Genomic DNA, 12345 nt, shown 5'->3' on the forward strand with positions numbered 1-12345 from the left:
GGTTTTGTAAATGTGTTAGTGCCTTTTTCTGTTCCAAATTCCCTGAGGGAGACTGTCTCCCTATGGAGCAGCCTGACTGGAGCAGCAGCCATGTGAAAGAACAGCAGCTCCTGCTCCACTTCAGCTGCAGGGGAGGAAAGGTTTGTCTGATTGTAAAGATCAGGCTTAGCTGGAGGAGTGGGAGAAGAGAGAAGAGGAGGGAGGGGAAATGAAAAGAAAAAAAATCCAAGCCTTTGAATGGCAAGCCTGCACTTCTAACATGTGGCCAGCATGTGCCATACAGGCTTCAGAAGGCAGCAGGAGCGCAGGTGAGAGGCACTGGCTGGGCAGCAGCAGAAAGAAGCATCCAAGCAGGATGGGGGATTCCAGGAGCCTAGGAAACAGAGGAGGTCTGGAGGTGCACAGGTCACAACATGCAGTCTGCTGGCACTCTGCAGCAAGGGCAAATGCATGGACTGTGCAAGGTATGTAATTTTTTCACCTCTCTCAGTTTTGGCTTGTTACGTTATAAGGCAGGAGCAGGAGTTTACCGAGTTACGTGCTTGCTGTATAGCATTACTGCATTTATGGGGTAAGAAGACATTAGGGGATTGTTTTTGAGTATTACTGCTTCAAGAGGATATATAAAAGTTTAGGTTTTTGGGGAGAATTTTTGAGTGTGGTGTTGTCTGTGAGAGAACAAAGCTGGGAGCAATCCAGCAGAGAGAAAACTCGGAGATGCAAACCCACCACTTCAGAGAAAACTGCAGAAAGGGAAACCTTCCTATCAGTGGAACAAGTGCATAAAAAATGTGGATGCCTGACAGGAAAACCTGGGGGACTAGTGTAGCCAGATTTAAGCTTTAAGATTTACTCTTTACTCTTCAGGCCATTGCCTCTGCAATGTTCTGAGGGACTATCAAGCCTCTTACAGTCCTCTTCACTTGGAAAAATTGTTCCAATGTATACAATTTAATTTCTATATTGCTAAGAGAGGGTACATGTGTTTGTTTCTCTGCAAAGTATATCCAAACACCTGGGAATGGCATTAAACTTGTGTCTGGAAAATTGTCTATGAATTCATAGTTGTCCTCTTGTTTCCAGCTTCAATTCTATTAGGCTGCTAGAGTCTCCTGCAGCACATCTCAGGCAACCCTTTCCCTGCCTTGATGTTGTGAAGTTCTGTTGAGAACTATATACTGCTTTCCTTTGCTGTTATAAGATTGAAATTTTGGTACAACTTAAAAGGTATGGAACCACAGCAAAAGTCTCTTTTTTGGATTCTTCTGGTTCAGCTGCTGGTTTGCTGTCTGTTGAAAAAACAGGCAGAAACAACCTGTACATGGATCATGCTGTCAAACACATTGTTGTACTGCTGCAGGGTTAGTGAACATTCCTTGCATTTTGCAATGATCCCTGGTGTTGCACTTACCTTGAAAGACATGTCTTTGAACTCTGGCAGCTTTTTCAAGCAGCTTTTTTTGGTTTGAGTGGAAAATTTTCAAGGAGTTTTTTCCCCCCTTCCAAAAAAAAGAAAAACCCAGTTGAAACCAAAATTTTCTTCAAACAGAAGTTATGGCTTTGCAATTCAAGAATTTAAAACTACATTCACTTCTCATACATACACCTTCATGCCTTCATGGGTATGTGTGTGTTTATATGCATTTTCATATCTAGGTACATATATATATGTCATTGATATATACACATACATGTGTTTTTATGTGTTGCTTTTATTAGACATTTAATATGGCAACTAGAAGTGGTTACAGTGAAAGCTGTTCCTAACTGATGTGACTAATGAGATTAAACAAAATCAAAAACTTGGATAGCTTCTATTCACTCAAGAGTGCTGAGTTACTCTATTTATGAACTTTTTACAGTCTAGCTTAGTTTTTCAGCATCAGATTCTGTGTGTATTATGCTTACAGCTGCAGCATATGCTCTCTTACAGATAAAAATGAAAATTAGGCTGGTGGTTTTAGTATAGGCAAAAAATGCAGTGGTGAACAGATAAATAGGACAACCAGAAGTCTCTTTGATGTGATATATCTGTGTTGTTTGTGTTTTGGTTTTTTCCCCTCAGGAATTATCAATTCCATGTACTTGCAAATGAGTTTGTGGAATGATTTTTTATTGGTAAAAGTGAAAATCAATGTTTATAAGAAATTAAACTGTACAAAGGAGTGACTGCAAGGGTATTTAAAAAATCTGAACATAAATCTTTATGAATATTTTAATTAATTTATTGACAGTTAAAAGCAGCCATAAGTTTCATATCCTGTGTACACAGATATATTTTAATGCTCCCATTTTCCTGAACCTTCATGATAAAGCAGTCAAGCACTATGGGTTAATCACAGTCTTTAGTCTGTGGATATCTGTATTAAAGCACATCCAAATTACAAGTAGGAAAGCTGAATAAAACCGGTGTCCTTTTAAGTTAGCCAAGCAAAGCTCCATATTCAGTAAAATTGATGGTCTCAAATGTGCTGAATTATTGCAAGAGAAATAGAACAATATATTGGCAGCTAACTCCTTAGAAAATCCATCAATTTATGTTTAAAAAAGCCATGAGCCAAAATTTTATATAAAAGAAAATATGAAAATAGGGAGAATGGAGCTTTTTTTAAAAAATGTGATGTCTACTGCAATGCTGTCTAGTATTGAACATTATTTTACTACAGTTCACTGAACATTTTGCAGTGACATTGAGCTCCTTCTCTGGAGTGGACACACTTGAAGGTCCTTGATGTATGGGTCTGTCTGCCTAGTGGGAAACTCAAATAACTCTGAGGGCACACACACTTATTTAAGAGGGATTATTTCCTAACTCCTAGAGGCTCCTCTTCTGAGACAACTAATGAAAAATCTCTGTTCTTTTGTTCCCTTTTAAGGGATTTACCATTAGAAAACTGCTGCTCTTCAGGTACTTAGTTTGATGCTTAATTACAATAAGTGACGGAAATGTAGTTAGAGCAACTGGATTGACTCTTGCATTAGATACTCTCATATTGCTCTTGCAGAACTTAAGAGCCACTTCTGAGTCACCAGCTCCATTCAGGCCTGCTCTGCTGTTACTCACTTGGTTTTCTGCAGGTGAATTCAGGGATTCATTGCATAATCATGACCAAGGTCTTGGTTTCTGTGTTGTATTTCAGTCCTGGCTTGATGCAGCAGCCAAGACTACATCAGACTTGTAGTCTTGTTGTGAGTGTTGCCATAATGGCCTGTGGGTGCTTGTGTGACCATCACAGGTTTGATTTGCCTGTATTTGAAAGTCCAGTTTTGTGGATGGGACATTTTGTATTCAGATGGTCCTAGTCTTGCAAGTATCACAAACATGAGGGTTAAAAAATAAGAAACTACTTGTAGGAGAGACATATAGAAGTCCCCTTATTTTGCAGTTAGAGGTAATATTTTTTCTTTTTCTGTATTTTAGGATAGGATGTAGGTGAAGCAGCAGAGGTAATATCATGTGCAGCAGACTTATCTCTTCAGGGTATCTCTCCTCCACAGTCTTGTGGTACGACGTCATAATAAGGCCTATGGTTTTATGTCACAATGTGATATACAGTCATACCCATCTTCTAGTAAGATTAAATATGAATCTTCATAAAGTACAAAAAGGAAATCTGAAATAGACAGAAGAAATCCTAAACCACTGATTGATGGATAAGAGAATTGCTGAGGACCATAGCATAAGAACAGAGACGTGCATTGTTACAGTGGGATGGCTGCTTCCCACTTCCTATTTTCCACTGAGGTCTGAACCTTACAGAGGTCCAAAAAAAAAAAAAAAAATCACAGCAAGTAGGTGATTTAAAAAAAAAAAAAATAAAATTCAACGTGATTTCCACTTTTACTTGAGAAACCTACAGATTGTAATATATGAGTTCCTGCAGAATTCCAGGTATGAGCAAGACGACCACAATCTGTGAATTCATACAGAAATTAGAAGGTTTATTTCATGTTAAATATATCTTGTCAGTACAAGGAGGCCACATAGTGAAAGTATTCTTTCAGCATTACACCAGCATTTAAGAACATTGCTGATAGTGGACCAGAACAAAATATGATATTCTTTTCCAGGGGACAGAAAAACTTAATGGTCAAAACAGGAACCAGTATTGCCTTACTATAGCTTCCTTGTCCAAAATTACAAGCTGTACAATACAAGGACAGGGGTTTTAACTCCAGGTGTTTGTTGTCAGGTTCTGAAGCTGTTGGCCCTCTTGCAATAGGACTGCTTCGCTGGAAAAATCTGTGCGTGTATGGGAACCCTCGCCTCGGTCTCACTGTCTCTGAAGATGCCTGTGTTTCCATGTGTCAATGTTTTGCTACACAGAATGACTTCTCATGTCCATTGTCCTGTCCAGCATCACTTTCAATCACTCCAGTACCTTCTTACAACAGTAGTAGTCAAGAAACTTTGAGTCAAGACTCCACAGGTAGGTGATTCTTTGTTTTTCATGTGTCCAAGCTTAGTTTGGTCAGCAATTTTCATGGTCAATATACACAGCTGTTTCTGCTGCCAGAGTGCTTTGATTGCTCCTAAATAAGGATCAGATCACAGAAACATCATGAAAGGGTTTATGCACAATAAGGGTTTATTAAGCAATAATACCATTAGTGCATGTTTTCTTTAAAACTGGTAGGCCAGCTGTTTGATGAGGGTGCACCCATGTTAGCATATGGAGGCATTTGAGGACAGTCTCTTCTGTGCCTGTCATAAAACTTTGCATGATGGAGGATGCCCTCATATGTCTGTTGTGTTCAAAATGCTGCTACCACCCGGCTAATCACAAAATAGGCTGTACAAGGTGCATTCAGTTAGATCCATAGGAATGCACTTCTGCTCCCACCCTGTTAAAGGGCTATCAGAAGCTGTCTGAGGCAACAGCACCATGCTGATCATTGGTGGTGTTCTTTCCTACTGAGATTTGGAGGTCTCAGGGTCTGATCGAAAGATGACAGTTGGTAAAGAGTTGTTATGTTAGGACAAGTCACTTGACCCACAGTCTGATTGCATTTGTCTCTGGGAGTTCTTAATGACAATGATGATAGGAAGTGGGTCATGAGCTCAGTGAAATTTTCTGGCTATCAATGAGTCTCTCATCTATATGCTTCCTAACTGAACCCCTGTAAAAGGATTTTTATTCCTGCTGCCTAAGTTGTGTTACTGCGTGAAGAATTAGAAGATTCTTCCTAGGTGCCAGGTAAAAGAATGTCATATATGGAGAGTGAGGTATTAGTAGATCCAGTATTGAAAGGCATAATGCTGGAAAAGTCTAAATATTCAGAAAAGTCTGAATATTCTATTCATACTTAGAGCTGGTATGAATAGCTAGCGCCAATCTAGTTCTTAAAATTGTAATAATTGCTGGCAACAGTGGCTGAATATAATCTGTAGTAAAAATGATAGTAAAACATGTATATTACTGTGGTTTGTATTACTGCTCTTTTAATTTTAAGTATTGCAGTACATTAATGTAATTTAGTGTGACTGATGAAGACATTACTGAATGTTACCAAAGAACAATGGGCCTGAAACTCTGTGGTGGTGCTGAAATCAAATCAAAACCCATTTGTCCCTTTTCAGAACTTTTGGATCTAATGGCTCATCTTCTGAACCTGTCTGGATACTCATGGCAGCTGGAATCCCAGGTTCCAGCACTTCAAGTACCATTCCTAATATCTGCTTTGATGGTGACACTTGCTAAGCAGGAGCAATAGGACAAATCCTGAACAGCTTCAGGAAGGTTAAATGTTATGGCTTTCATTTATTTACCTTTTTTCCGCTTCCAGTTAAGAGCTGTGTAAATATGCACCTCCTTCTTCAGTGGAAGTTTGATTGTATTAACTCTGTGACTATATTCTGTAGGCTTAATTTGCATCTTGGTTTACATCACCATCTGTTTTACTGATACAAATACTGTGAGACACTTAATTTTTTTCCCACATGATGAGTGAAAACTCTGGTTTTAATTTGAAGTGGTTTTGGGACAGTGAGGTGACAAGTGAGGAGGCACTTGACACCTAGAGGTTATGTGGAGAAGGGAAGAAATTTTAATTTTAAATAAAAGAAAATAGTAGTAGTATAATAAAACAGTAGTAAAACTTGATAAGAACCTGTTGGCATTGCAGAACAATTTCCCAGTTCTAAAGTATGGATTCATATAGCCAAAGATGGCATTAGGATATTATATTAGCAAGCCAAGTACAAATGCCCTAATTTTCACCCTAATTTAAGAAGCTACGAGGTCCTTAAAGAGGTCACACTGAGATGCTTATGAAAATGTCATGCTGAAAAGCAGCATGGCAGCATGGTGCCACTCAGGTGGCAGTACATGTTGGCACTCAAATAATGTCCATTTTCAGCAGGGCAGGTGGTGTTGCTGCTTCAAAGTACAACTTCTAGCACAAGAAGGTACACTTTTCATCTTGATAATCAATATCTTAATTTCTTTATCCAATGAAACAATTTATAATCTGTAGGATTTTTAAAATCTAATTTTTAAATCTAATCCTGCAGCAGAGTAGAGGGTACTGCATGTAACCAGGTTGTTCTACCATTGCTGCTCAGGGGTAGAATGGTGTTGTGTCAGCAGCTACTCTTAAGGCTGGATGTCACATCTGTAACTCCAGTGTTAAACCCTATCCCTTGGCTTCATTAAAACACTACTAATGCAAAGATTCCTCAAGTGTTTTAAACTACATCAGTTTTCAGGGACTGTCTTGCCATTGATGAAAAGCTTGTTTGCAGCATACAGCACTTCTATGGAAGCTCAGGCAAGAGTACAATGTCACCTGAAATGGGGGAGTTATTGAAAAGACAGAGGGTATCTTAGAGACAGATTAATGAGGCAGGGTAAATCTTAAAGTTATATCCACACTCATTTATTTCCAAGACTACTTGATCAGATTATTTACAATAACTTGAAATGCAGAAGAATGCCACAGGCTTACTGTGCTTCTTCTTGTCTGTGCATTTACAATTAAATTCTCTATAACATTTTAGCAGCAAATTCTTTAAAAAACAAACTATGCTAAACCACCAGTATATAATGCACTCAACACACACATTATAGTTCAAAAGAATTCTTTTTTAACTACTGATGGTGGAAAAATTCTCTCTGCTTCCATTTGAACAGGGCATGTTTGGGATCTTGTAATAAACTGTGCATGACGATGTCTGAGCTGGATTTCAATGTTCAAAATAAGATGATAAAGTAGAAAACCTCCGTGTATTCTGATACACAGTATGAAAGAGATAAATCTGCAGCTGGTTTTAGTGGATGCTTTGCCTCCTACTTGAAACATTAGTCTCAATTTACTGCTTGTACTGCACTAGATAATTTACAGAGTAGTGTCAAATTTTGTCCTTGGATATAGGAGTATAATAGACGCTAGAATTAATCAATTTCATGGACTGTGGAACGGAGTTTTAAAATTTCTAGTATTAGTTGTGATTTGAAATAATGGGGTTTTGAGAGGATTGCTCTGGTGAATAAAAGCCAGGCTTCTGTTTAGAATGAGACAAAGCATGAGTTATTCTTTGCTCATTTTCTAACCAGAAAACTTTGTGAGGGAGTACCAGAGAGGAAGATCATTATTGTAAATATTTCATAACTGCATATTGGTTTTTAGCTGAGTCAAGAAGAGTTCCTGTTGATTAACTTTGTCTCTCCTTATGAAGAGTTCCTGTTGATTAACTTTGTCTCTTCTTATGATCATTATTCAATGCTTAATTACATTGAACACTATATTCCAGAATATTCAGAAGATTTGCTAGACAACACCAGCTGGATTGAGATGAATAGATTTGCACTGGGTAGAAATGAGTCAGGAGCTGAACAATACCCATCAAATTTGTGTCAGCTACAAATTTTAAAGAAATACAAAATACCATAATTCATTAAAATACTGGATATAACAAGAAATCTGTGCCTTTTTGAAATGTATTCCCATTTTTCCAATAATAATCTGAATAGTTTCATTCAACTGCTTTGACCTGAAATTAGTGCACCGTCATCTGAACTGTATTTCTCTTGTTTGCTCATTGCAGGGACCTGTCCTCTTGTATGCTAGATCAGCTGTTTTGAAAGCAATTATATTGATTTGCCATGAATTGTTCCTGACAAATACGTCAACTTTGTTATAACCTTGTTTTCTTTGAGGTGTGGTTAAAGACAGCTTAATTTGTTGCTTACTTACTAATTTGTCACTATCTCTTTTCAAATATTGGTGTTTGGTGGATTGGACTGTAATTACCTGAACTACTTTACTTGCCCTTCTTCACTGTTACGGGACCTTACTCCATCCTTACTTCAATGGAATAATCCCAAAAATGCATTTAGGCTGCTAAATCCCAGCAAAGCAACTGAAAGGTAAAGTAGGAAGTTATATTATTTTCCTTAGTCTGGGCCTGGGCCCTTGTGTGTGAATGTCCAGAACAGAGCTATTTCAGGAGAGCTTGTATTTCACAGCAGAGACAGAGAAAATGCAGAGGACTCAAGATGGACCCTCCTCAGGGATGCATTTGAGCCTGTCTTACAGTTAGACAGAAACACACACTTTGGAAAAAAATAATATGATGGTCATAATACACAACTTTTGCAACCATAAGGTAGACCTGAAATAATCTTCCAGGTTTATTCCTCAAATCAATTGGAAGTCTGACTGCAGCTCATGTCCCCTCTTTTATTTATGTTAATTCCTGTGACCACTTCATTTTATTTTGCATGTGCAATCATGGCATGAAACCTTTGCCTTTTGTTACTACATTGCAAGATATTGCAGCTGCTGTGAATGCTGTATTTGACATAGGCAAAAATAAAAATATTTTATATGTATTTATTGATTTGTAGGCAAGGGCATACTTATATGTATTCTTTGATTCTGCAGTTGTCTTGTGCAACTTTTAAATAGTGTGATGACAGTGAAAACCTATACAAAGACATAATTTGTGATGTTGCCTGCTCTCTAGTGTGGTACAGGATTCCAGTTAAATCTATTTGATAAGGTAGATGCAAAGGAAGTAGATCCAGTGTTAACTGGATTCTGTAAAAGGAGTTATATTGGCCTGCCTAGGAATTTATTTGTTCCCCTGAAGAAAAACTATACTTAGAAGAATTATAATGTGAGAAGGCAATGATTGAGGGGGACATGACAACAGTCTTGGGAGGGGGAGTGCTAAACAGGAGGAACATGAATAGTGGTTCATCTGTACTGGTTTGGAAACAAGGTTAATACTTTTATGAAGGATTTTTGCCTGGAAAGGAGGACTGCACTGATGACATGCTGATGAGTCTAAGGTAGGAGACATCACTGCAAAAGGATATTCAGAATGTCAGGCAGGAAGAAATGGGTGGCTTTTGGGAACAGAATAAGGGAAAAGTTATGGAAAATAATGGTGCAGGTTTTGCTACTGTGCATGGCAGGATTTTTTCTTTTTCTCCAGTAAGCTGTGAATCCTCAGCAAGAAAGAGTAGAGGAAGATAAATTCAGCTACTAATTGGAAGTGGGCTGCAGCTATGAAAAAAACAAATGGAGGCTTGGGATGTTTCATGCGAAGTATTTGCTACAGAGGGAGAGAGAAGATTTTTACCTAAACTGACTGCTTGTTTTCAATGAGAGTAGAGATTTACTGGAGCTTAAGCAGAGGAAAAACTACCAGAACAATATGGGAGAAGAGAGTAAAAAAATTTTACTATGTTTAGACTCTCAAAACAAAAGCTATTTAAAGACAGAAAAATCAAGCAGTAGGTTTCTGTTTACTTAATAATCCAATATTTGTAAAGTTGGGGAAATAGCTGAGTCTTAAGGACAGGCATCTGATCCATCCATTTACCCTGAACAGCGGCCTTCAGAGTCTGAGGAATCTGCAAAGTGACCCTAGAGATTCAACTCCTCATTTTAACTCTTACAGTATGTGTTCCAGTTGCAAGTCTTGATATGGAGAGGTCATAAACTGACCAACTCCTGGGGATTCTGTACAAAAGTTGAAAGCCACAAGATGGTGCTGACACTCCTTACTGTGGTTGAAGGCATTGTGAGAAATTTGGCAGAATATGCAGCGGCCTGGATGCAACCAGACAAAATTTCCATGGAGTTTGGTGTGTATTAAACTGCAAGCAAGTTAAAGCAATAAAGTCAGTGGATCACTTCAGGTTGCAGTTTGTTGTTAAGCATTGATTTTTGGTAAAAAGTTCTAATGCATTCTTAGTATATTGGAGGGAAAGAGGGAATGGAAAGAATTAGAAGGATGATGGTTATTTCTGAGGTTGTAACCTGTTTTGCTTGGCTTTCAGTTGCAGAGTGATTGATGAAATGATGAAATTGAGAAGTAGAAAGAAAACATATTTGTTATCTCTGATTAGAATCCTCACTTGCATTTCAGTGCTTTTTAAATGCCCAGGACAAAATCTGCCATGCCCACAGTGTTGCTGACTACTTGTGGTTTTCTGCCTGTTTTCCTTTTGTGCTTGTATCAAGGAATGGACCGTTTTTGGAGATTGGCTTGGTGTTCTCTGTACAGCATCTTGAAAGGAGTGAAAGAGAGGGAGGTTTCTGCACTTCATTGCAGTCTAATAGAGAGCTCCTGGTGGGGTTTATAAAGAGGAAAAACACTGTTAGCAAAAAATGCTCCTTGGAAAATTTGTAGTCAGCTGTACCTGAGAAACAATGTTGACAACTACATAAACTTGTGTCACTTCCCTGAGAACAGCCTGCCTTTCCTACCCTTCTCTCCTGTCTGCCAGCAAAAGCATCATGCCTCAGTTCATGAATTATTGTGGCCATGAAGAGAGGGGGCTTATCCTTCTTAATTGTTTCATTCAGCCACCAGCAGAATCTTTCACTGTTAAGAAAGGCAATGATTCACTACTTTTTTCAAAAATGAGGGCAGTGCACTTTTGGAAGTGCTAAGCACTACGGAATGCCTTTCTTCCAGTGCTATGTCATCTTTATGCAGCATATGCATTTTTCCTTTAAATAAAATGAGACTAAATGTGTTTAAGTTTATATCTGAAATGGCTGAAATGCATACGACATTCAATAAATATGATAAGTTAGGATCTTACAAAGAATGTCCTTGCTGACTCTTGGGACAGAGTGCCATTAAGTCTATACTTCCAAATATTTAAGTGCATGCACTTAATCAGTTTCAAAACTTCAGCTACCAGTAGAATTGTTTTTATGATTCAAAGTGTGATACTGTTTACTCAAAATTCCGACTGATGTTAAATGCACAGACCATTCTAAAATAGTCATGTTTAAAAGGAAGACAATAAAATCTGTGAAACCTCTGTACTTTTCTGACATTATTGTAGGCTCAAGTCTAGAAGCTGCTGAACTTACTGATTCTGATCCAACAAAGCAATGAAGTGGATGCTTAATGAACCTGAGAGTTGTGCCATGGAGATAAATTTATCTGCTTCTCTAATTATTCTTACCACTTATGAATGAGAAACCAAAATCTGCCTGAATAAAATGAGCTGGTAGTTCCTGTAAAAATGTATTTGGAAATGCCAGCCAGCACTGATCATGCTATTGGTTCAAGGCATTTAAAACTGGCAATGCTAGCATTGAACTGCCTCCTGAACTGTTGTACCAGTGTGCTTCAAACTTGGCTTCAGAGAGCATCCTTAGAGCTGGAAGTGCATTTACTCTCCTGTGTTCTCTTTGTGCTGATTTTGAAACTAGCTGCAAGATCTGGCCTTCCTATTTATTTACAATGTGGATATTTGCCCTTTTTGCTGATCTGAGGTTGGCACATCATTGCACAAGTTCAAGCAGGAATCTGATATTATCCCTGTTTGCTTACAGCTGGTGCTTTGTGTGAGCCTAAACTCAGACCCTTGACTGTAATACACGATTTCCTCCTCACATCACTGCTTAGCTAACACAGACTTAGATTTATAAGCTCAATTCTTTTTGATTGCCTTATCTTTTTTTTCTTGAATATATTTCTGCACTGTCCATTGAGAACTGTTGGGGCAATAAGAATTATTTTGAATATCAGATTTCATGGGGACTCTTTCTCTGGGCAATATTTTGGTTTTGTAAGCTAGTCAGTTAATGAAGAAAAGGGTGAGGATGGAGTTTGAATCAGTAATCGAAGAGCTGCATTTTACCTGAGGATGTGTCTTCATACCACTCTTCCAATTGCAGCCTTCTAGTGCTGGAGGATCTTCAAGGCTTAGTGCAAGAAGGAAATGTTTAGTTAGTTCTTTAAATCAAAGAAGGGTTTGTGAACAGCAATCTGTTTCATTCTCCTGTCAATGACATGCCTTTCCCTGTGAGCTTATCTTGCATATTTTATAACCAAAACACTACTAAAAGATAAACAAAAAATTATTTTTA

The 12345-nt window shown here is 38.2% G+C and overlaps 1 protein-coding gene across 8 annotated transcripts in view; it reads left to right on the forward strand.

Moving 5' to 3' along the window:
• Nucleotides 1-98: 98 nt before the first annotated feature.
• ANO4 (anoctamin 4) overlaps nt 99-12345 on the forward strand; it is a 200469-nt gene continuing 188222 nt past the window's right edge. For 2 of the 8 annotated variants that reach the window (XM_085568924.1, XM_085568927.1), the window contains exon 1: nt 4187-4430. In XM_085568924.1, the coding sequence (XP_085425050.1) occupies nt 4304-4430 (127 nt within the window). In that variant the 5' untranslated portion in view covers nt 4187-4303. Of the gene's footprint in view, nt 465-4047; nt 4431-12345 lie in introns of those variants that run through there. The other 6 variants (XM_085568934.1, XM_085568926.1, XM_085568921.1 and 3 more) reach the window with 6 other exon arrangements.

Source organism: Lonchura striata, chromosome 1A (assembly GCF_050655825.1).
Source record: "Lonchura striata isolate lonStrDom1 chromosome 1A, ASM5065582v1, whole genome shotgun sequence".
In the NCBI taxonomy this organism is placed as follows: domain Eukaryota; kingdom Metazoa; phylum Chordata; class Aves; order Passeriformes; family Estrildidae; genus Lonchura; species Lonchura striata.